The 26,525-nt window shown below is 32.0% G+C and overlaps 5 protein-coding genes across 5 annotated transcripts; 1 reads left to right on the top strand and 4 right to left on the bottom strand.

The window, feature by feature from the left end:
• Positions 1–731: 731 nt before the first annotated feature.
• LOC145751320 (uncharacterized) lies at positions 732–1,998 on the bottom strand. Its single transcript, XM_082567435.1, has 5 exons — positions 1,916–1,998; positions 1,529–1,762; positions 1,185–1,284; positions 999–1,031; positions 732–857 (listed from the first exon to the last, which is right to left on the bottom strand). The coding sequence occupies exons 2-5, from the start codon at positions 1,730–1,732 to the stop codon at positions 829–831; spliced, it is 366 nt and encodes a 121-aa protein (XP_082423561.1). The 5' UTR covers positions 1,733–1,762; positions 1,916–1,998; the 3' UTR covers positions 732–828.
• Positions 1,999–3,109: 1,111 nt separating this feature from the next.
• On the top strand, positions 3,110–10,085 carry LOC145751307 (apolipoprotein(a)-like). Its single transcript, XM_082567421.1, has 23 exons — positions 3,110–3,219; positions 3,434–3,556; positions 3,649–3,780; positions 4,012–4,181; positions 4,295–4,430; positions 4,634–4,766; positions 5,033–5,257; positions 5,435–5,574; positions 5,654–5,807; positions 5,978–6,117; positions 6,194–6,365; positions 6,452–6,739; positions 6,856–6,998; positions 7,168–7,291; positions 7,362–7,504; positions 7,832–7,991; positions 8,063–8,205; positions 8,264–8,417; positions 8,586–8,728; positions 8,789–8,864; positions 9,035–9,273; positions 9,480–9,533; positions 9,643–10,085. The coding sequence occupies exons 1-23, from the start codon at positions 3,147–3,149 to the stop codon at positions 9,801–9,803; spliced, it is 3,426 nt and encodes a 1,141-aa protein (XP_082423547.1). The 5' UTR covers positions 3,110–3,146; the 3' UTR covers positions 9,804–10,085.
• Positions 10,086–14,745: 4,660 nt separating this feature from the next.
• Positions 14,746–16,245, bottom strand: LOC145750727 (uncharacterized). Its single transcript, XM_082566812.1, has one exon. It carries the CDS (start codon positions 16,243–16,245, stop codon positions 14,746–14,748), a length of 1,500 nt encoding a protein of 499 aa, XP_082422938.1.
• Positions 16,246–18,936: 2,691 nt separating this feature from the next.
• LOC145751312 (uncharacterized) lies at positions 18,937–20,337 on the bottom strand. The gene is made up of 4 exons (XM_082567427.1): positions 20,210–20,337; positions 19,998–20,130; positions 19,740–19,872; positions 18,937–19,656 (listed from the first exon to the last, which is right to left on the bottom strand). The coding sequence occupies exons 1-4, from the start codon at positions 20,239–20,241 to the stop codon at positions 19,190–19,192; spliced, it is 765 nt and encodes a 254-aa protein (XP_082423553.1). The 5' UTR covers positions 20,242–20,337; the 3' UTR covers positions 18,937–19,189.
• A 698-nt stretch (positions 20,338–21,035) lies between these two features.
• On the bottom strand, positions 21,036–23,204 carry LOC145751311 (threonylcarbamoyl-AMP synthase-like). The gene is made up of 2 exons (XM_082567426.1): positions 23,034–23,204; positions 21,036–22,891 (listed from the first exon to the last, which is right to left on the bottom strand). The coding sequence occupies exons 1-2, from the start codon at positions 23,086–23,088 to the stop codon at positions 22,047–22,049; spliced, it is 900 nt and encodes a 299-aa protein (XP_082423552.1). The 5' UTR covers positions 23,089–23,204; the 3' UTR covers positions 21,036–22,046.
• Between the last annotated feature and the right edge of the window lie 3,321 nt (positions 23,205–26,525).

The following is a 26,525-nucleotide window of genomic DNA, read 5'->3' as shown; positions in this document are numbered from 1 at the left end:
CCACAGGTTGAGTTGTTTACGAGTTGAGTTGTCCACGGGTTGAGTTGTCCGGCGTTGAGTTGCCCGGTGTTGAGTTGTCCACGGGTTGAATTGACCGGCCACCTTCCCAACGTTTTAATTGTTGACTAGTTTAGTTTTTTTTTGTTTAATATAGCCTATTTTCTCATTCCAACTATACCTTCTGTAAAAAAGCAAGGGCCTTATTTTTAAATTGACAAAATCATCTGCTGAAAACTTTCTCAAATTGCTTTTGTATATATAAGGAAACTGAATAATACAATCCAACTAGAATTACACAATTTTGTTAATTTGGAAATGTGAGTTGGTCGAATTTCAGTCCTGTCTATTGTCTGGTTTCTATTGTTAAGCTCGCATCGTCATAACAAAGTGAATTTGAAAGGCCGTAAGTTTGTTTGTCAAATTGTATGTCCTAAAACAAAGCTTAATGTAAAAAAAATTTTTAATTAACGTATCTTTTGCATTGTTCAACTTTGGTAAAGGAAAAATGTCAGTATAAAAGCCGGTTAAGTTATAAGGAAACACAATCGCTCGCATTACCAAACGGTGTGGTACTTAAATTACGTGTAAACTTTTTCTATCTTAACCGCTTTGTTTGCCATAATAACCGCTTTAACATGGTTATCAATAATAATGATAACTGTCCCAAAACAACACAAAGTTAACGATTTCTGGCAAAAAAACGTAAAACGTAATCATAATAGTATGTTTATTTTACTTACAAACTTTGAAACAAGACTTTTAAAAACTTAAAAATAAAAAGAATTTACAGTATTTGAAAACAGGGAAAATCTTCGCCATTTCATCAAATTAAGGCTGATTAGGGTCAATAAATGAGTCTATAAAACATGATTATATAAAAAAGAATTTTTACTTAATTTTTATCGTAACTATTAAAAACCCCTTTTAATTAATTTTTCTAATACCAAGACATTGGATTTTATTTAAATACACAAAGTAAGTGTTCGATGTATACTTACCATCAACATCTGATGTCGAAGTAAACGAAAATTCTAAAATTTAATAAAAAAAATCACTTTTTAAACCGCAGACCTAACTTTTTAAAATTTTTTATTTATTAAAACTTTTGCCTATCGCAATTTTACAATTTGCAATTATTAAAAATTATTTAAAGTAAAAAATAAAAATTATAAATTTATACTAACTGACTGCCAAGTCAATACCATAAACACCACCACCCAATATGCCAGTCACGACAATTACTGCGCACACAATTATTGCAATAATGCAACGTTTATTTAATTTCTAAAAAGAAAACATTTTAAAATTCAATGTTAAATAAAAGTTTCTAAAACATTCGCTTTTTTTGCAATAAAAAATTTTCCCGTAAGGTGTTAAAACCATCCCGAAGCTTAGGCAACAAGTAACATTGGTCTTACAGCTGGTAGACAAAAATATTCATTGCCCAGAAACTTTTAAAAATATGCAACTCTTAAAAATTACCCTAAACTACATGTTTTACTATAGCATCAACAAGTTAATTTCGTACTTGATACCAACTTAGGTATTTGTCAGTTGCATCATTAGCAGTTTTTTGATTTTGGTAAATTGGCTTCGTTGCTGTACGGTTGTAGTTTTTAGAGTAATCAACTTCTGACACACAACCTGGAAGTGAAAAATCGGACATGTTGTGACAACCTGAATGTGAGAAATCGGACATGTTGTGACAACCTGAATGTGAGAAATCGGTCATGTGTAACTTGCACTTTTTTGTTCTTAACAACTAAAAACAAAAAATGTATTACTTCTGGCGTAACGAATTCCTAAACTTTAACGACACTTATAATACTAAATAATGAATTTATTTAAATAGCAAACCAAACTTATTTGTTTGTATTGGCTAGTTTATAATTTTGCTTTTGCTCAACATATTTACCTACAGGCTGTGAAATTTAAACAATCTTTTTTTAGTAAAACAATTTACTTGAAGTAATTTAACTGATGTTATAACGGTGTTTAAAAATAAAACAAAACACTAACAATCAAGTTACAAAACTTTTTTGTAAATTTGTGTATTTAAGGTGGTCGTAATTCCATCCCAACTCTTGTAATGTTGTTGTTGCTCAGATTACAAGGTCATACTAAACTAAAGCTAAATTTAATTGTCCAATTACATGTGCTAAGGCGAGGTCAAGATGTAAAGAAACAAAATCGTTTAATAAGATATATATACAATGCAGTAGGCTATTTAATTACCAGTGTAGCTTAATGTGCATAAGCTAACCTTTTGTTAATATTAAAGACAATTAAATTTAGCTATTTCACATTTGGTGGGAATTATTTCTGTTATCGTTTTTGATTTTAACAAAACCTTATATTAACTCCTATTTTGCTGTCTTTTAATTTCAAACTTGTTTTTAAATTCTATGGTTTGCTTTTGACATGTGAATCTATTCTTTGGTATTCTTTTTAAAACAGTTTTCTTATGCCTTTCTACAAAGCAGTTGTATTTTTGGATTTGGGAATTTTAACTTTTTGCTATATCGTTAATGAATTTGGAACTTGATTTTAGTAAGAAATTGCCGTATAATATAATTATACAGTGAATTTACCTGCGTGGTTATTTCAAGAAATCCTAACCAGCAGTCGAATAAACCGTTAGTTAAAAAACGGAGACCGCTACACCAGTATGTTTCCGCCATGGTATATAACTCAACATGTTTTTTAACAATACTGGACTTAAAAACAACAAAGTGTTAACGTCCCCTAATTTTAAATAAAAACTTATATCTTGATTTTAACTTAACCCACGTAAAAATTGTAAATACCACGTAATATTCTATTGAGAATTGACCTAAGCAATCTGTTTTCACGCAAAACAAAGTCATTCGAGTGTGCAAGACTTTCTGTACACCTTTAAAAGTGAGTTTAATAGTTTAACCAAAAACCAACAAAAATGCAAACTTTTTAAAGTTACTGACCCAAATTAAGTATAAACAAAGTTAATCCAACAACAACATGCTGTAATAGCACTACTAACTAAAAAATGATTTTGCAAGTTCGACAAATCCTCTTACATAATTTTGCAACAACAGAAAAAGGTTAGCGAATACTTTTGTATAAAAGTTAGGCGATAGTTAAGCTTTTGAAGCAGAAAACTTTGCAATATGTGGTCGAAGAAAAGATGGCAAATTGGTCTACTAATTTTATCGTGTTTTTTGTTGAGTATTGAATATGCTGGTACGTTATAGGTAGATGTCAGTGTCAAAGAATGTAAAATATTTGCTCTCTAAATTCAATGTTTATAAAATTTTAAAGTAGGACGATAGAAATAATTAAATCGCTACTAAACCATATGACAGGATAATAAAAGTTAAATGATTGTCAAAAAAAATGTGTAAGTCAGCTATTATTTAGATTAAGATGTATTTAACATTTACCATTTAAATTTTAGATGCGCAATGTCCCGATATTGACTGTCCTGGTTTGGAATGTGGTGATTGTGGTTATGAAACAGGACCAGATGGGTGTGCTACTTGCCAATGTCAATGGCAGGTCGGCGACATGTGTGTTACAGGTACCTTAAAACAGAAAAAGTTTACGATTTTGTTATTTTTTTTTAAATCAACATAATTAAACTGTAATAAAATTCGGTTTGTGCGTTTTTAGATTTTCAATATCGTTGGATGAAATCAAACGGTTGGCAACTAAGATCGCTTTCGAGTGTCGTAGCAAAGTGGACTAACGACGTCACCGACGATGGATATTACCGAATTCCATACAGCTACAGTGCAGAGATAGGTAAAATGTCAACGCAACGCCAAATTCTAAAGCGTGGGCTACGATAACTATTCTTACCAGACAGCAAAAAACACACCGTTTAAATAATGACTTAAAAACGTAAACTTAGTGAGAATCGAACCAAGAACATCATGTTGTGCAGCCAAGTTCATTTAAACTTACTTTAAGCCGTTGATTTAAGAACGAAGTTTAATAAATGCGAATTGCTGATCTTTAAATTACTTTGATTAGCCAAAAACAGCGATGCAACAAGTGCCATTAATCGAGCGCTGGGGATTTACAATGCGATGACGTGCCTGAGATTCGAACCCCAAACCCCGGAGGACATTACGTCTGTGATAATGTTCAGAAAAGGAAGTGGATGTTCGTCATCTGTAGGGAGAAAACAAAGCCCCCAACGCGTAAGTAGCTATAACTGTAATATGAAAGCATCCACATAACAAGTGTTGTTAAAAAATAGGCAAGGAAAAGAATGCTACTTAAACAATAAAAAAGTGCCTTTTTTCTTATCTAGATTTCATTAGGCGGCGGTTGTTATTCAGTAGCAATAGTTTTACATGAGGTTATGCATGCGTTGGGCGTATGGCACGAACAGCAACGTCCTGATAGGGACGATTACGTTAAAATAAACACTGAAAATATTAAGCCAGGTAAGCAAACTATTTTTCATGATATAATAAAAATATATCAAACTTCTTATTAAAAATAAAAAAATTTTAATTTAAAAAAAAATATGTTTTAAAAATTTTAATTTTTTTAATAAAGGTTTTTAAAATAAATTATTATTTAATTTTAAAAATTATTAAAAAAATTTGCATTAAAATTTAATACAATATTGTTTATTTTATGTTAGGTTCTGAATTTAACTTTAAAAAGCTTCCCTCAAGTGAAATAAATTCCTTGGGTATCCCATATGATATTAAATCAATAATGCAATATAGTTCCTATGCATTTAGTAGAAATGATGACCCAACTATAGTACTAAGGTAACATACGTAAAATTATTTTTTTTAATATAAAGTTGTATGGAGAAGGCTAAAGAAAATAACTTCCTGTCCACATACCCCACATATGTAACTATGAATAATCCCCCTTTGTATGGGGGTTAATATATTGCTTAATCAAATATGTCAATTCAATAAAACACGATAATAGTAAATATAAAAATATTAATAGTAAAAAAATCAATTAAAATGGTATTTAGTATACAAAAAAATTAAATTGTTTTTATGTTAAACAAAATAATTTACAGAAAAAATAACGAACCATTTACAACACAAAGGACAATGCTTTCCAAAGAAGATCTTTTACAACTAAACTTATTCTATAACTGCCAAGGTAAACGTGGGATACCAGAAACAACAGACTGCTATAACCCGCTAGATATAGGTGCAAGTTACCGAGGTACTTTGAGCACCACTATAGGAGGATTGACTTGCCAAAGATGGAATTCTCAAACACCCAATAGTCATTCATAGTAAGTACACTAACTATAAGTATGACAAAAACACCATATTTATTATTTTTTTTTTTTCTACAATTGTGGCAGCAACTAAATGTATTTTGTCTGTTTATTATGATACCCTTGCAGTTGTTACCATCCAATGTGAGTAAAAAAGTTCTTTTTAAAATTTTACACTTTTTTCATTAACAGTGATCCAAAAGATGTCACTGGGGCAGGGTTGCTTAAAAATTATTGTAGAAACCCTGACGCTGACCCAGTGGGACCATGGTGTTATACAACAACTGGCAAGAGGTGGGAAAAATGTGAAGTCCCTCTATGTAACCCAGCAGGTACTAATATTTAATTTCATTGTTCCTAAAATTTCAGAAAAAAGAAACAAATCCACAAACTTTCTTTTAATATATTTAGTACCAGTAGTAGAACAGCCAAAAGTTGTTCCAGAAACAACTGACTGCTATTTTCAACAAAATTCTGGATTCACTTACAGAGGAAAACTTAACAGCACCATAAGCGGTTACACTTGTCAAAGGTGGGACTCTCAGACTCCACACAGCCACTCTAAGTAAGTTCTGAGTAATATTTTGCTTTTAATCAATATCATTTAAACTTGCATGGATCAGAAATTGTTTATGTGATATAGATATTTGTTATGATGTACATACCATACTTAAATATCTATTTTTTTTGGTAATTGAAAAGTTTTTTCAATTTTAACCATTATCCCTTTAATAGTTCACCAGATGAAGTAACTGATGGAGGATTGAGTAAAAATTTTTGTAGAAATCCTGACTCAGACCCAGTGGGACCATGGTGTTACACAACAAGTGATAAAAGATGGGAAAAATGCGATGTACCAATATGTGGAGTACCAGGTTAAAAAATTACTAATGGCTAATAAAATACGAAAATAAACAATACGAACTATTGGTCATTATTACTTATTGTTAGAAGAGACAACTTTAGCTGAAACAACAACTGCTACACCAACAGAAGTTTCTACAGCAATTAATTGTTATGATTCTGAGATTTTGGGGGCTAGTTACCGGGGCAATCGAAACATGACAGAAGGGGGGTTGACTTGTCAAAGATGGGACTTACAATCACCTCATGAACATCGATTGTAAATTTTATATGAGTTGTTAAATACCATTTTTAACAAAAAATGGTTTAAATAAATAGTTGTTAAGGTGAATATATTGCTTTTAGCACTCCAAGTGATTATCCTGATTCTGGATTGGTCGACAATTATTGTAGAAATCCTGACTCTGATTCAGTTGGTCTTTGGTGTTACACAACATCTAGTGACCAAAGATGGCAAAAATGTGATGTACCATCATGTTTGACGACAGGGACCCAACCGACAGAGGACCCAGCAACAATTAACTGTTATGAACCTGATAATTTGGGGGTTAGTTACCGAGGCAATCAAGCTATAACAAATGGGGGGTTTACTTGTCAAAGATGGGATTCACAATCACCCCATGAGCATCGATTGTAAGATTCTTTGAAGTTTAAATTAAATATCAATCTGTTTCTTGCAAATATATAAGATAAGCCAAAAAAGAAAAACAATTTTAAAATATATTATAAGGATTTTTTTTTATTTTTAGCATCCCAGGTGAATACCCTGGTTCTGGTTTAGTGAACAATTATTGTAGGAACCCCGACTCTGACCCTGGGGGAATTTGGTGTTATACGACATCTAGTAACCAAAGATGGCAATCTTGTAATGTAACAACATGTGAATCAGCCGGTAATCAAATAAAATGAAACAAATTCTTAATTTATTAATAGATAGCTTATTTGCCAATTCAACCAAGGGTTTATTGGTCTATTAACATTAATTTGAAATCATTAAACTTCTAATGTAAATTTATAGTTTAAAATATTTGAAGAAGCGCAAAATTAAATTTTTTATTTAGAGATCACTACTAATTGTTATGAACCCGAGAATTTAGGGGCTAGTTACCGTGGTGATCAAAACATGACAGAAGGGGGGTTAAATTGTCAAAGATGGGATTCACAATCACCCCATGAACATCGATTGTAAATTTCATATTAGTTGTTAAATATCGAAATAAATAAATAACTGTTAAGGTAAATATTTTGTTTTTAGCACTTTAAGTGATTATCCTGATTCTGGATTGGTCAACAATTATTGTAGAAATCCTGACTCTGATTCAGTTGGTCTTTGGTGTTACACGACATCTAGTGAACAAAGATGGCAAAGATGTGATGTGCCTTTATGTTTGCCAACTGGTCAGTTTATTTTAAAATTTCAAACAAGGCTTAAATAATATAATGAAGGAGTAGAAATAGGTAAAAATCTGCTTTCATCATGCAAAAGTTGTAATATATTATATATTTATTAAAAAATTAAGACGATAAACTCCAAAATGTTAATTTAAACTTATTGTTTTCAGTATACTAGCATTATTAAAAACCAAATCTCATTTACTACTTAGGTTTTAAGTAGTAAATGAGATTTGTTTTTTTAAAGCTTTGAAAACAATCACAAAACCCCCATAAACAACTTCAAGTACCAAGTATAGTATTATATAACAATTTTAAAGTAATTATTTTTAGAAACAACACTACAACCGATGCAAACAACTGAATATCAAGATGAACTTGATTGTTATAAACCAGAGAATTTAGGAGTTGGTTACAGTGGTGAACAAAACACAACAGAAGGGGGGTTAACTTGTCAGAGATGGGATTCACAATCACCACATGAACATCAGTTGTAAATTTAATATAAATTGTTAAATACCCTTTTTACATAAAAAAAATATTAATTTAAACCAATTTATTTAGCACTCCCAGTGATTATCCTTATTCTGGATTGGTTGAAAATTATTGTAGGAATCCTGACTCTGATTCTGTTGGTCTTTGGTGTTACACGACATCTAGTGAGCAAAGATGGCAAAAGTGCAATGTGCCATTATGTTTACCAACTAGTAAGTTAAGTAAAATAAAAAGCATTCTTATTATTTTCTAAATACTTGTTTAAATTAGTCAACGCACCAGAAACAGAGTTAGCAGAGCCAGGTCCAAAAACCTGTTATCACTCATCAAATTTGGGGACAAGTTATAGGGGAACTAAAAGCAGAACTATAGATGGCTTCACTTGTCAAAACTGGAATTTACAATCTCCACACAGTCATTCCTAGTACAAAATCTCAAATTAATTTTTCTACTATTTAATTTTTTAAAAGCCATGTTGTCAAATTTTTAAAAACCATTTCTTTTTTTGAAAATAATCACAATAAATATGCAACACATCTTATACTAAGAATGTGGGGAATTAATTTATATTATTAGTTTTTGATTGTTTCAGCACTCCAGGTAAATACCCTAGTTCTGGTTTGCTCAATAATTATTGTAGAAACCCTGGCTCAGATCCTGGAGAACCTTGGTGTTATACAACATCAAGTGAAGTAAGATGGCAATCATGTGGCATTCCTTTGTGTGATACTTTGGGTAAAGAGGATTTTATTTAATTTGTTTTTTAAAAAGTTAAAACATATCCTAATGTTGCAGTTCAACATGGACTTTGGACAAGGTTTGGAAGTTGGTCAGGGTGTAGCGCCACCTGTGGTTCTGGGTTTAAAACCAGGTAATAGCAAACTGAAAAAATTGAAATTTTTTTTATCAAAAATCTATAACTTTTTTTTATATTTTTTTGGCAACATAACGGGGTTGCATTTTAGAAGTTAAGCAACTTTTAAACCCCTTTACACTAGTAAATTTTAACGCACTAATTAAGTGAACTTACCAATTTAACAGGGTTCGAACATGCATAAACACACCAGATCGAACAGGAAAATGTGTTGGTAACTTAACAGAGACAAGAGAATGCCAAATCCAGAGTTGCACAACCGGAATTTGGAATAATTGGTTTTTGTTTTCGTCATGTGATGTTCAATGTGGTTTAGGGTACCAGTATAGTGTTAGAACATGCAAATCGGGGACTTGCTTGGGCAAAGTTTTACGAAAACGAAGATGCTTTATTGCGTGTGATGAAGGTAAATTGATAATGTTATAAAGGCCACTCCACACAACACTGGATACAGTCAAATGTTTCTTGCCGAGTTCGCAGAGCATTTGTCTAATGTTATATTATAGGAAGCTCAACACCATTTAAATTAATATGTTGTAAGATATTTTGTTTTACACTTTAAAAATAAGTTTTACACTTTAAAAATAGAAAAAACTCATGTAATTTTTTTAGATGGCGAAGATCTGCCTTCTGATGCTAATAGCAACTGGAAACCAAAGAAAAAACGTAAGCAAGGTTTTTAAAAGTGCAAAATCACTAAAAAAACTCTAGTTTATAAATCTATTTACTTATTTTACCAAACCAAGCTCAACTTTTTTAATGTTACCATATGTAGGTTTGGAATGGGGCCCATATACGCCCTGGTCAGATTGTACAGTAAGTTGCGGCGGAGGTTTTAAATATCGGACAAGGAAGTGCAAGAGAAGATGGGAAATTACAACGAAATGCGTTAAAAGTTTGTTGGATAAACAACCTTGCAACACTTGGCAATGTTAACCTGTATTGATTTAGTAGACTTCTTTTTAAAAACAAACAGTGATAATTTAACTTGTTTATTATGGTTTAAAAAAAAACTCTAATATTAAGACTTTTTTTTGCCTTGTATAATTATATTCCATGTTCAAAATGTTGATTTTTTTTCAAAAATAAATTAAACACATATTTGTGTTGTTTTCCAATTAAACTGTATAAAACATCACCAAAAATAAAATAAACTATTGCTGCTTTGTTGTTTAAGTTCTATTATTACCTTTTTTCAATATTAAAAATTGCAGCACAACCAAATAAATCTCATACCAAATTAAGTTTACCAATTTTCTAAACGAAACAATCTACTTTAAAATGTGCTATTGACATCATATGTAGATTTAAATATAAAAAATCATGTTTTTTTAGTAAATCCCAAAACTATAAATGTTATTATTACATAATATTAAATAAATATTAAAACTAAGCAAAAAAATACCTAAACACTAGGTAATACCCAAACACAATTTTAAGTTTCCTACCTTTACTTTAAATCCACTGCAAATCCAAAAATTAACCATAAATTAAAATTCATTGTGTTGTTTTAAATTATTGATATCTATAATACAAAATAAAAAACCTACAAAAAAAAAAAAAAAATGTAAACGTTAACAAAAAGACGCTGAATGCGAAAAAGGACGGGATTTTTATACCCTTCCCCAATCTTCCCTTGCACTTTATAGTCGTTTTAGCATCATTCTATTCATTCCTATGCTATTAAAGTCAATCCCGCATTAACCCTAAGACCTTGAGGTAAATACTGCATATATTCCGCAGTAAAATACAAAAATGCCGTTCCATCCCGCATTCCGCAAACTTTTATTAACGTTTACATACAGTCCGGCACTATCCCGCATCCCCTACTTTAGTATAGTCCATCGGTTGTGCCTTTCTGAGAATAAAAGTCTAGTATTACAAATGCAGCACACGTGGTTTTATACAATATTAGGGAATTTCCCTATCTAATAACAAAACAAGACTTATGTCGATTTTGCAATCTTTAGATATACCAATTTAAACAACAGCAGTCGTAACATATTTTTTGACATTATGTCTCGACTTTAAAAAAGAGATGTCTTGTCACAAAAATCCGAATGTCATGTCGCAAAACATGAAATGTCTTGTCACAAAAATCCGAATGTCATGTCGCAAAACATGGAATGTCTTGTCACAAAAATCCGAATGTCAAGTCGCAAAACATGGAATGTCTTGTCACAAAAATCTAAATGTTATGTCACAAAAATCCAAATGTCATGTCGCAAAACATGGAATGTCTTGTCACAAAAATCCGAATGTCATGTCGCAAAACATGGAATGTCTTGTCACAAAAATCCGAATGTCATGTCGCAAAAATCCGAATGTCTTGTCACAAAAATCCGAATGTTATGTCACAAAACATGGAAGGTCTTGTCACAAAAATCCGAATGTCATGTCGCAAAAATCCCTTTCCTAAATTAACCACGCAAATGGATTTCTTAAATTAATCACTCAGGTGAATTTCTTAAGTTAACCACGCAGGTGAATTCACTGTAATTATATTATACGGCAATTTCTTATTCAAATTAAGTTCCAAATTCATTAACGGTAAAGCTAAAAGTTAAAAATTCCAAAATCCAAGAATACAACTGCTGTTAGGAAGGCATAAATAACTGTTTTTAAAAAGAATAACAAAGAATAGAATCACATGTCAGGCAAACATAAGGTTTTGTTAAAATCAATAAGAGATAACAGAAGTAATTTCCACCAAATGTGACATAGTTAAACTTAATTGTTTTTAATGTGAAAGAAAGTTTAGCTTATGCGCAATAAGCTACATACCAAATAAAGATCATAGCATAGCTAGGAGGCATTCTCCCGCCAGAAAGTTTTTTGAAATAAGGCGCCTTAATCATTCCATTTTAGATTCTTGAACAGTTTTAAAAGGACGGTCTCTTGCGAAATAGCAGTAGGTAAATTTTTGTAACCTATAACCTAAGATACAGATAAAATGATTTTATTCAAGTAAATTTTAAGGTTGTTAATACAGAAATATCACCGCTAATTTTTGACAAAAATTTAGATAAACTTAAATTTAACATAAACCTTTCTTAAATAAATCAACAAAAAACACAATTTAACAATGAACACTGTGTTGTTGCGTCAAATGCCTAATATAGCATCAAACGCCGTGGTGAAGCTAAGAAAAAACTTTCCACCACCTGATCTAAGTTGATTTTATTCCGAAGATTAGCTTCTACGGACAATAACGTTAAATTTTGTAGTCGATCTTGGCGCATTTTGCTGCGTAATCGACTTTCAATTATTTTAAATTTGAAAAAAGACGGTCCCGCGTTGCATGACGTCGTGGGCCGTGTTAACGCCAGCTTCAGCAGTGTTATAATGTTTTTGTTAATTAAAATATCTTCTTTCATAGCTGAACATTGGCTGGGTGTAATATATTTTTTTAACAGTCGGTCCTCAGCTTCGATATTTTCGGGATCAACATCAAGCATGTACCAGTTTGCCGCCAACCTAACTTTAAACAATGCACTTTATTAATTTCCGATTCTTTTCAGGTGAAGGCAACCAACCATTCTTTTCGGGTGAAGGCAACTAACCATTTTTTTTGGGTGAAGGCAACTAACCATTCTTTTCGGGTGAAGGCAACCAACCATTCTTTTCGGGTGAAGGCAACTAACCATTCTTTTCGGGTGAAGGCAACCAAGTCCAGAAAGCACATTGGAACTTGTTTGGTTAAATCGAACACCGATTTCTTTAATCCCGTCAAAGAAGATCTACCGGGGTTGTAAGAAACTCTTCATCATTTTCGATATCATACTGCCGAGGTGCTTTTCAAAAACGGTAGGTAGGCCCAGTAGGGCTAAGGTGATCACATACCGTCATAAATCGAGCAAAAAATGTTAAAACTTAAAGAGATTTCGGTCGTAGAGTTTCTTTTTTAATTATGTTGGAATTTTTCCAACTTGCACGAGGATACCATTATTTTAAAAATTGGTCAAGTAGTTTTTAAGATATCGGGATTTGAAGCTAAATATTGTAAATAGAGAAAGTCCCAACGCTCGCGAATCACGTGACACACGACGTCTCGTCGTAAGATCATATGGTGGCAGACATAGGAAAATTATTTTTTTTATTTTGTCCTCTCTGACCCGTTTGTTGTACTTTTTTTTAATTTTTTTTGCAGAAAACAAACTTACCATAAAAAGCATTATTTAGCCATATTATACTCGGTTTGCTATTGCAGATTAATGACCGTTTAAATAAATTTCCTGTCTAAAATTAAAAAAAAAATGTGTTCATATCTAAAAAGTATCTAAAATGTTTCATACACAATAAAAATGTTGTCAATTCTGCATGCCCATCTACCATAAACAAGTGTATTATGATTAGATAAATCGAATACACGAATATATTTTGATAAAAATAAATCGCAACAATGTAGTAACATGTTACAGTTATAATACAATTAAAAAACGTTATATTTTACAGTTTTACCATAGCTTTATTTTGCAGTATAAAACACTTTTTGGTGTAACCTTTTTAATAAGGAAAAATACGCCATTGACTATAGATTCAACTTGGTGGTTAAAATGAGTTAACAAATGTTTCTTAAAAAAAAAAAACTGGAACAGGACACACTGCTGTTACAATGTGGATAAGTTTTAGCTGAAATCGTTGTCAAAACTTTGTTTCAAATAGAAATGAACAGAAATGAAAAGTGTTTTTACTAGACATCTTAAAAGAAACTAAACAAATATAATTAAAGAAAAAAGTTTTTCTAATAAAAATTTTTTAATAAAAATATAGTTATGCTTTTGTTTTGATTACAAAAAACTAAAATTTAATTTTAGAAATTTTCTGACTATGTACTAGTTTCTTTCACATTTCCATAAACAATATCAGATGGAAATCAAATTAAAAACTATGATTTAGTGAACTTTTAATAGTAATGACATTTTAATTTTTATGACTTAATTTACGGAATTATATGACATTGGTTTTTTTGAATTGACATTCCAATTTTTGCGACATGACATTCAGATTTTTGTGACAAGACATTCCATGTTTTGCGACATGACATTCGGATTTTTGTGACAAGACATTCCATGTTTTGCGACATGACATTCGGATTTTTGTGACAAGACATTCCATGTTTTGCGACATGACATTCAGATTTTTGTGACAAGACATTCCATGTTTTGCGACATGACATTCGGATTTTTGTGACAAGACATTCCATGTTTTGCGACATGACATTCGGATTTTTGTGACAAGACATTCCATGTTTTGCGACATGACATTCGGATTTTTGTGACAAAACATTTCATGTTTTGCGACATGACATTCGGATTTTTGCGACAAGACATTCCATGTTTTGCGACATGACATTCGGATTTTTGTGACAAGACATTTCATGTTTTGCGACATGACATTCGGACTATTGTGACAAGACATTTCAAATTTTGCGGCATGACATTCCGAAGTTTGCGGCATGACATTCCAAATTTTGTGACGAGACATTCCAAATTTTGCGACATGACATCCAATATATAAGACATGACAATCACATTTTTGTCAAATAGCTTATGACATGACATGTCAATTTTTGCGGCATGACATGCAAGTAATTGAGACCTGGTATCTCTCACATTTCGGCAAGACATGTGTGCCAAACAAATGTTACGACTGCAACTCAATTTAAAAACTATCATCCAATAAATATATCATATTATTTATATTTTTAATATGCTTTTGCCTTAATAAAAAAAAGAACTATATTTTAACAAAATTTACTAAAAGTAAAGTAGAACAGCATATTAATAAATATTGGTTTATTTCGAGCATGAATAACAATAACATTAAAGAATAAATATTAATAAATAAATTCTACTAAATAAAGTTTTATTGCCATTTAAACAACATCAACGTTAATTTTATTGGACTGGCGGTTTAACATAAATATTTCCGAGCAAAAATGAAAACATTCGGCTACAAACAAAAACGACATTCCTAAACCAAGCATCACGTGGTACACGCTGTTATGGTTAAACGAATCCGGAAACGGACAGAGACCTTTTTCGTAAGCATCGTCGCTTCCACACTGACTTGAAAAGCCAAACTGAACGACACCGCTGCTTAGAACCAACCAAGCCCCTAAACAACGAAAATTCTTGACGTAAAAAGGTGACAGTAACGAGATTTTACGATAAAAGCGACCAAAGCTTGGTGCATTTAAGTTTACAGATTGTTTGTTTTGGTCTTGGGGTAGATTAGAATCACAGTTTTCAAAGCCTTCTTGGCAGGTTTCGAGCACAACAGAAAGCTTATTTTCTTCTTCTTTCATTGCGCCTAATTTGCAGTTTGTTTCTTTTAAGTGCGATAAAACAGAGCATGTAGCCATTACAGCATAAACAAATATAGCCAGGCCTAAAATTGGTATGGTAGCGTCCATTCCCCATAAACTGTCTAGATTGAGGTGTTTATCTTGTGAGGAAAAATGTCTATCAAGCACTGCTACGCCTGCGTTTAACAGTTCCTCCATTTTCTCGACGCTTTCGACTCTTTTTTGAATGGCCGAGTTATAAGCATAAATATTCCATGCGTGGTAAAGAAAATTTGAAGTTGCCATCAAGACTGCCACAGTGTTAAGCGCATATTTAAAACACAGTCGATGAAAAGCTACAAAGTTTATGAGCACGCATTTTGAAACGGGATTGCGGCTCGGCTTTGACAATGGTGCTGTCGAATTTACAGTTGAAGAGTGACTCCTAGCGGACGTATTCGAAAAAGCGCGCGAAGAACGGGTGCAGTTTTTTGGTTTTGAAATAAAATCACACGTCAAGCTAAGGTGAACAGAAAAGAGAATAAATCCGGCCACTAAGCCTCCAAATATATTTGCCACCTGCCAAACAACATAGAGAGGAAATAAAACTCTTCTGTTTACAATATCTCTCTCCAATTGAGTTTTTGTATATAGCAAATCATCATGTACGACGTCACTAGAAAGTGACGTCATCGGTGCGTACTGTACACCCATGTGCGTAAGACCGCCCAGCAAGTGCATTGCCCCGCAGGAAAAAAACATAAACGAAAGCGTTAATTTTAGATAAAATAAATTTGTTGAATGATTTGGGTTTGAAGAAATATTGTCTTGGCTCTTTGAAAAGTCTTTTTCGATAACGGAAAAATCCATAAAAACATTTAAACTGTCTCTACGGTTATCTCCAACTTGTTTTTTGTTGTTCTTTTTCGATTTTTGTCTTTGTTCTTTTTTTCGAAGCATATTGACTTTTATTGACATAGCGCCCAAGCATATCGCAAATATTACAAATAGTAGTCCGATGACGTAGTCAGTGACGTAGGTTACGTAGCCGTCATCAATTCCACGATGATATAGTAAGTGCCTCATCATTTTAAATATATTTTCTATTCTGATAAAAAAAGATTACATAAATTAATATATTAAAACAAATGGTTTTTTTAGGGCAGGTTATTCAAAACACAAACAGATTAAAACATTTAAATAATATTTATTTTTTTGATTTGAAACTATTATAAAACTATAAATGCGCAATATTAAAACATTTACTTTTTATTTTAAACAAAACTTTGTTTTAATTTTAAAATGTTATAATTCCAAAGGAAATATATTATCGTTTATTGCAAATTCGATCGCTATAAAACGGCGCCGGTATTAATTCCTATTCGCTTTTGATTTAAGATATTTCCTAAAATAACTTTTATGAATCATTTAATAATTAAAATAACAAAGTTCTAATTATTTTGTGGCCTTGTGCCATTCTTTGCGGCATTACAAAATAAAAGCGGTGAGGACTTGCGATTTTGTGTTTTATTCTAAAAAAAAATTGACAACAGAATATATTTCGAAACACAAAGTGAACCACCATAATCGCCCGAAGCTTTTTACGTGTATCTGCTACATTTTATAGTTTCCTATCAACGTATTAATAATGAGAAAATGATAATCTTTATTATTTTTCGAGGAATTAAAGTTAAGCAATATATTTTTAAAGCGGTTAATACGTAATGTGACGTAGGCTAGCAGATGTGCTTGTTATGATAATTAAAAGATGGTCTAAAAAAGTCAAAATAATGTTAATTGCGTGAATAAGCTGAAACTATTTTTGCACGTGCTCAAACCACCCACTTGGACAAGTATGCCGCAGTTTATTTCGTAACTCTTTGTAATATGCGAGGGAAGTTATCCTCTTAGTGCTCTTAGTAAATAAACCACAAATATATTTTCCGAGAAAAAGTCGTCAAACTTAAAAGTACAACAAGTACAAACCAAATTAACCAAAAAAATGAATACTTTAATAAAATTTTGTAAATTTTTTATTATTTTTTACGACCCTTTTAATATAATTGATTTTTAAAAACGTTTTAAAGTCAACACTGTTATTTTACTTTAAATCAATTTTTATTAAAATTTTCCCTAGCCCAATTTGCCCCTCATTGGCATTTCTCAAACTCCGCCCTTCATCGTGCACCAATGAGCTTGCTTATTCGATAAAAGTAAAAAGTATTTTAGCATGACTTTTTTGTACGACGCACACGTAAAAAATGATTGTTTAAAAAATTTGTTACGACTTTTGGCCACTCTATATAGAATTTGGAAAGAATCTGTTCTGGAGCTCATCTGTTTAACTTATATAAAACTTTGGGCAAAATTTCTGCTTCTTATACCCCATCCACGTTTTGCCTATCCTCTGCTCCCTGCGCTTTCTGTATTATATGTCTGTATATATGTTATGATTCACTTGAAGTTTAAGGTTAGCACGGACAGGCATTTCACCCTTTAGGCGATATTTCGTGGTAACCAACAATGTCTCGATTGGAATTTTATCACTTGCTGCCAAATATCTGTAATCGAACGGCAAAATGTTGCTGGTACTTTGTGAACTTTTGATGTCACGTTAATATTCGGTGGTGACCTATATTAAATTGTGCTTCGTTCCGGCACCTGATCAAAATGACTTTAAATTTTTCCGAAAATTGAGTGACAAAAGTGAGAAACAAGTTTTAACATTTCCACGTAAAAAAAATTTGCAAAAAAAAACAAAATAAAGAAAAAGTTTTAAATAAAAAGTATAGTATTATAAAAACTCTAAACAAATTTAAAAAAAATATCATTAAGTGTATAAAATTGTTGTCATGATTTATCATTACATATTCTCCCTAAAGTTAAGAACCGCCGTTGATTATCAGGTATATCAATCTTTTAATGAATGTGCAAAAAACAAAAACATAATATACGTCACATGCTCTTTTTTTAGATTAATACCAACTTGAAGTTTATTTTGGGAATGCAAGTGACTTTTTCTTAACATCTGTGACGCGTGCTCAACCACGAAAGCGGTTTCAAGTTAACGGAATTAAATTCTAGGTTTCACAAAGACCAAAGTATAATAAGCCAGCAATGACTAAACAAAATTTCCGTCGCCCCGCGGAACATACGAAAATGCCGGTAATCTGGCCTCAATTTAAACATTTTCTCGATTTTTATCAAATGCTTAACAGTATATCTATTCTTACATGTGTAACTTGACAAAATAATTATAGGGTACGTGATGTCACCATTCCGTTTCCTCAATGCGTAGAAAATCGGTTAAAATTCAAAAATTAAGTTCAGCAAAATGTTTGAACTTTGATATTTTCGTACGGTTCTAATCTTGATTAATTAATTTAAAATATTTCAAAGAAAACCGATGTTTTAAAGTAAAGGTCAAGCAAAAATTTTTTAATAAATGTCAAAAGAATATCCCAAAATTTTAAGTCCTTATTTCCAAAGCACAACCTGAGAATTAACAGAAAACCTTTAATGATATTTTTATACCGTTATATAAAGAAAAGACGGCCCCACCCAAATATAGTAAAACCGGTTTTTAAAAAATGGATCTTTTTTTCGTGAAATATCGTACAGCAAAGAGATAACGAATTAAAGTCCTGCTAAATATCAGGCTTATCCTGTTTAACGTTTCTTTAGTAAATACAACCTGTTTCGTTTTGTTTATTATGATAAAGCCAGGTGTTATGTTTTTCTTGTTGTAAATATTTTGTTTCACTTATTTTGGAATTCATATATTTCATTTTCATTAAAATATTAAATTCATTTCTTTTAAAAATTATGTGTAACCAAAACCAGAAAATACCTTGTCAGGTGACTCCTATTACTGTATATTATATATAGCTTAAGTTGATTCAACAAAATATAATTGTGCTGTAGGCAATAGAATATACATTGTAACCAACAACCTTAAAAAGTCAGCTTTGCACGAATTGAAGTCTAATTTTAAAATACATTGTTAATTATAAACGGCACAAATTAGCGTTGATTAATATTTGTTATAAAATGAGTTCTCTGTTAAAGTTTGAAACAAAACATATTCCTGTAAAGTGTTTACTTCGTTCTCACGTATTTTGGTGAGATTAGCCTTGGTATTTAAATAGAAGTTATTCTCTGACGGCACATCCTTCAGAAATAAAGATGACTCCTCATTTTCTGTGTAAAATCTAATGTCAGGACCTCTTTCATGACATAGAATACCTATAACGTTTCGGAAAGGTCGGATTAAATTAGATTTTTCCAGTGCACGGCACGCACGAAAATCATTATGATCTTGTTTGTTTGTTTGAGTTAATGCTACTGATACAGACTGATGACATTTCCCATCTTGCCACAGACATAATACACGACCCCTTGCAGATAGTGTGATAATATGAACGAAGGGCATTATACAACTCTCATTTCTTATAATCATGTGTTCCCATGATTTTTGATACATTTGATTTCTTGCAACATCTAAAACATTATAAATGCATTAGTAGTTTTGCACACCAAAGCAATTTTCTATTAACCGTAAGTTATTTCAAACGCGTTTTTGCCTTTTTTGGTTGTATTTATTCCGTGGTTTAGTTCAACACTGGACATTAGCTGTCTACTAAAATGTGTCACATCTTCGCGCATGCGTACTTCACAAAACATTAAATCGTCATTCGTACTAGACATCACTTTAACCTAAAAATTTAAAATAACTCTGACGCAAAATTAAATTAAACTGTATAAATAATTCAAATATTTAAATGGGATTTTATATTTAGATGACAGTAATTATATATTAAAATAGCGCAGTAGTTACCTACCAAACTGGTTGGAAGTTGTTTTGCACTTCTTTTAATTTTTTTACACTTTCGAATACATTTCAGAAAGCAATAAAATAAAATCATTCCAAGCAAAAACGTTATTACAAAGAAAATTCCTGTTGTAACGTCGTATCTGTTCAAAATTTATAGTTTTAGCTTTTAAACATGGTCAGATTTTAAGTTATTATATAACAAACATGAAAAAATCTTACCTAAATAATTTACAAGAACAAAGACAACCCATACCGTGTGATATTTTGCTTATAAACTACTGGTTTGCTAAATGCCCGAAAACGACCAATCTTTCTTAAAAAAAATTTTAACGAAACTTATATAACCTGTAAGTACATAAATAAAAATTTCTAAAATAATGAACTAAATATTTTGTAGAATTGTTTATCTTTTATAAATCTTATCAGTTATGTAACTTCAAACTTTAAAAACTGGAACCTATATTATTTACTATTTTTATATCATCAAAATAGGTGTATTGGTTCCCATATTACATAACTTTCCTGGAAAAACAAGAACATTATCAGGGCAATGAATAGAAATCAACACATCACACTAAATATAGTTAAATTAACTTGATACAAATGCTACCAAATTTAACCCTATACGTATATCTAAAAATCACATAAAAATAACTGTTGCAACTGGTAACCCTAAAATTAGCCTAATGAACAAAAACGCTGGGTATTATTATGTAAAAGCCATATATCCCTTGTTTACAAGTAAAAACTTGTTCTAATTGACGATTATTTGAACTTCCAGGAAACGGGTTATGTTTCTGCACACGACAACTTATAATATTGTTTGCCCCCGAATTTTTGATTGACGGGTAGGATTGTATTGCATATCCAACAAAATTTAACAAAAAATTCGCACTTATATAACTAAGGGAGTTTTATTTAGGAAATAATTATAATATTGTGTTAAGTATTTACCCAAAAGTACATTGACCCATTTAATCATATCTGATCACCACAACTTACGAGATAAAGAATATCCTGAATTATTTAACAAATTTATTATCAAACAAAGAACTTGTTAATGTTATTAAAATGCGAAAATTAGTTTGAAAATTTAGATCAGTAACTGACGAACTTTTAAGTAAAAATTTAACACCCAACCTCGGGGCAGCTTTAACTTAAAATAATCATTTTTTAATGGACACTCAAAGAATTTTTTTATTTACAAAAAAGATACCTGATTTTAAAAAAAACTATATCTATCAAAAACATAAATTTACAGCCTCCAATCAGTAATAATAAATTTACCGAATCTTGTCAAAATTGGATATAGCCAAAATTTACAGAGTGTATTGTTATAAATTGCAATTAATTTAGATCAACGAAATGTTAGGATTGACTTTCAATAAATGCCACTTTTAAGGTATGTAAAGGTATTGTTTGTGCAATAGTTTACCGCAGTAATGTATAAAAAAAGGTAGAGTTAGCTAATAATACAAAGTAAAAACGGGGGTTTCCAGAAAAGGAATGCAATAGAAAATTCACGAACAAAAAGTTTGTCATTTTTATAGTAAATGGTTTTAAATTAACTAAAAATAACCTGGAAAAAATGTAAGTAAAAAATTAAAAATTTATTTCTTTTAAAAAAAATAACAAAATCTTTTTGTGATGTAACTAGGCTATTTAAAATAAACTTAAAAATAACTGTTATATAAAAGTCAAATTTCACTTGATTTGGCAACAAAAAACATACTGGTACCTTCTTTTTGAAATGATAATAACACCTAACATAGTTAAATACATTATCCAACAAAATTTAAACTTAAAAAATATTTGAAGGTACTAGGATTGTAAAAGAGACAGAAAAATTAACATGTAGATAACTTATTGTTTAATGTCATGAAACCAATCCTACAGAAATAATATGAAAAGTAACAAAGTAAAAACAAAAATAAGCCCAGTACCGCATCGATACATATTTAAAGTAACTACATGATGCATATTTGCTGTCTAAGAGTACTTAAGCTTGTGTCATTTGTACAGCTATATGTAGCATTGACAAGGAAACTATGACATACTAAATTACTAATTTCAAGTTCCATTTCTTCAACTTTTCCACTGTTTGCTCATAGGCACATCCGGCACGTAAGACCTTGAAAGAAGAACCATCAGGCATAATACGAAAGACAGTGGATCCTTCTCTTGTATATTTAAGACTGCCGTGCATGTAGTTAGTACCTACTTCTCCACCGTCAATAACAGCATCCAATCTTGGCCACAAGCTCTTGAAATCTTGGACATGCAAAGATGATTCATCACCACTAACATTGGCAGAGGTAAGGGCAAGAGGTTCTCGTAATCGGTCGGCTAAATCGCGAATAAACTGGTGATCAGGCACTCGAATTCCAACTAGTGAGGTTTTAGGGTTAAGATTATTGTTAAGTGAAGGACTTCTTTCTGTAACCACGGTGATTGGCCCAGGCAGAATGTCACTTAAGAAGTCATGTAAACCTACCGGAGAACTAGACCTTCTGTAAGGGGAATCAGGTTTAATAATCCCTAGTTTTTTAGAGATGGTTTCTGCTAAACCTTGTGGAAAGCGTGCCCATTGACATACGTCATAGCTTTCACCTACACAAATGGCTACCGGTTTTAGGCTGTTTCGTGCTTTGAGTTCGTATAATTTTTCCACTGCTTCAGTACATTGGGCGAGGCAAGCAACTCCATACAATGTGTCTGTAGGAAGGGCAACAATGCCACCCCTATGTAGTATACTTACCACTTCTTCGATCACATCTGAATTATCATCCTCATTTGATAAAGATAGAAAGCAAGTTTGGGTTTTGTTTTTTTCCGTATAAACTGACATGTTTGAGTTTCCATTTACTTGAAAGTTGGCATTTTCTATTCTCGTTACCATTTCTATAAATTATACAAGATAAAAACTTTTAATAAGACAGAAATTTAACAAAGTAAAAAAAAGGTGGATCTCTACCAAAAAAAGTTGGATCTCTTACAAATTCCTTAAAAAATTAAACATAAAAACAAAAAAATAATTTCAAACCTGCTGCAAGATAGGGTTTTGCTTTATTTAACAAAAGTCGGTATCTCTGTAACATAAGAGTGACAGCTGAGTCGAAAACTTAATATCAGGTTAAAAAACTTATTTTAAATAAGATAATTTCTTTAAAAAACCCAAAGAATTTACAGGAAAATAAATTTCATTTTTCTTACATAAGCTTCCACGCGGAAAGTGTTGCCAAATCATATTTATTTTAAAACAGCCCTTTAATTAAAATCTAAAACACAGTGGCTGACTATTTAATTTAGAGACGCCTTATAAAACGAGTCTATTACGTCAGAATACAAATAATTTAAACTATTAAATCAAGTTTAAATTGTGTTTTAAAGGCGGTTTATTTTCATTACAATTTTAAAATGGAAATTCCAGATGTTTCCAGTCTTTGGGATATGTTTAAATCTACTTCAAGGCGGTACTTAGCTGGTGATAGTGCGGATGTAACTACGTCAAAAGCTGTGTCTAGGAAATTAGACATTGATGATTATGTTACAACTGGATCTTCAATTTACACCGATCTAAAAGAAGTTAACATTGAAGATTGTAAGATTGATGAACAACAACCAAGCACACTTTGCGAAAATGATAAAGATTTTGGCAACGTTAGTCAAATTAAAATATCTGACAGTAAAATTTCCCAAGAACCAGAGAATAGCAGCACTTCTGATGAATATGTAGACACGCAATCAATTTTGCTGGAAGACAGACAAAGTGATCCTACAATTCCCAAAAAAGAAACAGCGCCTTTTCCTTCTGGCACTGCTTTACAGGACAAAAACAAATTAACACAAAGACCAAAACCAAATTCGAGCCCCGCTGCTAAGCGCAAAGGTGGTGGTTGCGGAATTTCTAAAGACAGGGTTAAACCTGAACCTAAGGGCTCGTTTGATGACTTGCAGCTATTTACTTTGTCATCAAAAGATTATTTTGCATCTAATGACTTACCACAAGGAGAAACAAACGCTTTCGCAAAGGTTAAACTAAAGAAAATGCCACCCTGTCGAGAAGAAAAATGTTGTATTCGAAATGATCCGAACCCAGGTTGTCAAACCCGTAAAAAGAAATTAAAAGGAAAACAAGATGAAAAACCTATAGAGAAAATAACCCCGTATCTTTGGAAATCCGCTGATTTTGACTACCCACTTAGCGAAAAAACTACCAAACCGAAGTTACAGAAAGGCAACGAGAATATGGCCTTTTTCAAAACCAACCAATTCGAAATTATTTTAAACCAAACACTGGACAGTAATAACGCAAAAATGACAAAAAAGTGCGAAGTTAAAGACAAGTTAAACAAGCCTTGTAGGGAAACTGTATGTTGCACAGATGGACAAAATACAACAATCCAACGTAAGTCACCAGTAGATAAAGACATAGCATATACTAGAGACTTAAAAAGAGTGCCCAAAAGTCATATTTTTCAGCCAAATCTTAGTAATATGTTAGGCTTTTTCCAAACAAAAATACGTGAATTTGGATATAACCCTTCTTCTAGCAGCGATGGTGTTCCAAAGGTAATTATTGCTAAAGCAAAAACAGTTGATCCAGTAAATGCTATTCCAAAACAGAAATCTAAAAAACGAACATCAAAGTTAAAACAAAGGCCGAAACCAATCAAACTTAGTTCAAGCTCAAATGAAGTTGAAAGTGTTCTTGAAACATCCGACCGCAGTATTTCACCGTCTCTTAAATCTTCATCGCTAGATGAAAAGCAAGCTAATATAGAAGATGCTGTATTTTTTCCATCCGCAAGTGATCCCGAGTCGATGCAAGCAACTTCCTCTCCAAGTCATCAGACAACTTTAAAAACTTCTTCCTCTAGCATTGAACCAGAGCCAGTTTTAAAAACGTCGAGTGACGAAGCTGAGTCAAATCCTTTGCAAAGTAGACCAGGCACAAGTTTGCAATCCTCTTCAAGTCACCCAGACACAATTCCACCTCGGCCTTACTCTTCCAGTGATCCGGAAACTATTTTAAAGTCATCATCACCTAGCAACCCTGAGACAATTTTAAAAACATCGTCTCCAAGTTCACAAAATACCATACCCTTGTCCTATTCACCACCACCACCTAGTCCACCCACTACGATAAGGCAATTATCAGTTGCTAGTGAGCATGCCGGAGTAAGAAGTTTAAGTACATCTGAACCGAGTGAAAGAACCACCAATCCAAGTTCTCTCTCGCCAGAGATTAAGTCAATGGCAACAAGCAAGCCAGAAAGTCCCCCGTTTTCTAACCAGTACATCAGTGAACCGGAAACACAGCTTTACACAAGCGATCCTGAAACAAATTCTAACTATTTTTCAAGCCCACCTGACGTCAGTAACGCAAGTCCTTTGCAAAGTAATGGCAATGTCAATTCCCAGGAGTTGCGAGGTACAGATATCAGATACAGTGAAGCCAGTGAGCCTACAATAGTACAATCTATCGAGTCAGAACCCCAAGTTGACGACATATCGTTAGATGAATCAGAAACGCACGCACGGCGCTGTAACTCGGCTTTAATTAACACTGTCCAAGCTGCATTACAACCTCTGCTAAAAACCTCGTCAAATACAACTATCGTTTCTTACATGGCGAAAGATTTAATAGAACCTTCTTATCTGTCGCCTGATCTACAAACAATACATCTTGTATCCGACATTACTCCACTGCCAAAAGTCTACTCTTCTGACATGGCGTTAGTAGATAAACTTTTAACTTTTTTATAATATGTTAACAACAATCGTTAAAACTAATAGAGAATTATAGAACAAAGCGTTTAATATTTAAACTAATCACTTCTTTTATGCAACAGAATTCCTACAAGAAATACATCAGCGCAATGTGTTTCTGCCCTTCATGACGTGGAAGAACCTCTATGTGACCGGTTAAAGTGCGGGGATGATTGCAAACTTCACAGAGAATTTAAAGAGACCAAGATTGAGAAGGATGTTGATCATCCAACATGTCTGGGTAATTTGCATCTTGACCTTTTTTTTAAATGTTTTAAAGGCTACAAATTATATATACCAGCCTACAAGCCTACTTAATATACGGTCAACTTAATTACCTATGCTATTTACTGTAAACAACTTAGTTGTTATTATGTGTGGTTGGGTTAATATTACATTATTAAGTTGTTCTTTTTTATGTAAATTCAGAATTGATGGAAATAGAAATAAATCGAACTCGGAAACGAAGAAAAAGGTCAATTATTTTGCTCGCTGTGAATTTAGTTCTTTTTTTAATTTTGGTCGGATTATCAATTTATTTGTGTAAGTTTTGGTATAATTAGTTTAAACAATATAATAAAACCAAAATAAAAATGCATTTTGCGATTATTACAATTTTATAGCTGTTGCCAAACTCTGACTTACACTAAACTTGAACCTAAAGTTCCTTCTAAGACTCTAATAATGGCCTTAATTTTTTGAACTTTTTTCTAGTTTTGATTTATATGGAATGCGAATCAACAATTGACGAAATTAAAAAGAT

This window comes from Corella eumyota, chromosome 4, assembly GCF_963082875.1.
Source record: "Corella eumyota chromosome 4, kaCorEumy4.1, whole genome shotgun sequence".
NCBI lineage: Eukaryota > Metazoa > Chordata > Ascidiacea > Phlebobranchia > Corellidae > Corella > Corella eumyota.
This window is presented reverse-complemented; position numbering and strand designations above follow the sequence as displayed.

Coding starts and splice junctions, on each gene's coding strand:
- LOC145751320 (XM_082567435.1), bottom strand. CDS start 1,732: ATGACCGATTTCTCACATTCAGGTTGTCACAACATGTCCGATTTCTCA. Junction 1,285..1,528: donor AATACCTAAGTTGGTATCAA/GTACGAAATTAA, acceptor TTTTCTTTTTAG/AAATTAAATAAACGTTGCAT. Junction 858..998: donor TTCGACATCAGATGTTGATG/GTAAGTATACAT, acceptor CATGTTTTATAG/ACTCATTTATTGACCCTAAT.
- LOC145750727 (XM_082566812.1), bottom strand. CDS start 16,245: ATGATGAGGCACTTACTATATCATCGTGGAATTGATGACGGCTACGTA.
- LOC145751312 (XM_082567427.1), bottom strand. CDS start 20,241: ATGGGTTGTCTTTGTTCTTGTAAATTATTTAG. Junction 19,873..19,997: donor AACAACTTCCAACCAGTTTG/GTAGGTAACTAC, acceptor TTAAATTTTTAG/GTTAAAGTGATGTCTAGTAC. Junction 19,657..19,739: donor AATAAATACAACCAAAAAAG/GCAAAAACGCGT, acceptor ATAATGTTTTAG/ATGTTGCAAGAAATCAAATG.
- LOC145751307 (XM_082567421.1), top strand. CDS start 3,147: ATGTGGTCGAAGAAAAGATGGCAAATTGGTCTACTAATTTTATCGTGT. Junction 4,182..4,294: donor GAAAACAAAGCCCCCAACGC/GTAAGTAGCTAT, acceptor TTTCTTATCTAG/ATTTCATTAGGCGGCGGTTG. Junction 5,575..5,653: donor CCCTCTATGTAACCCAGCAG/GTACTAATATTT, acceptor TAATATATTTAG/TACCAGTAGTAGAACAGCCA.
- LOC145751311 (XM_082567426.1), bottom strand. CDS start 23,088: ATGTTACAGAGATACCGACTTTTGTTAAATAAAGCAAAACCCTATCTT. Junction 22,892..23,033: donor AAAACCCTATCTTGCAGCAG/GTTTGAAATTAT, acceptor TATAATTTATAG/AAATGGTAACGAGAATAGAA.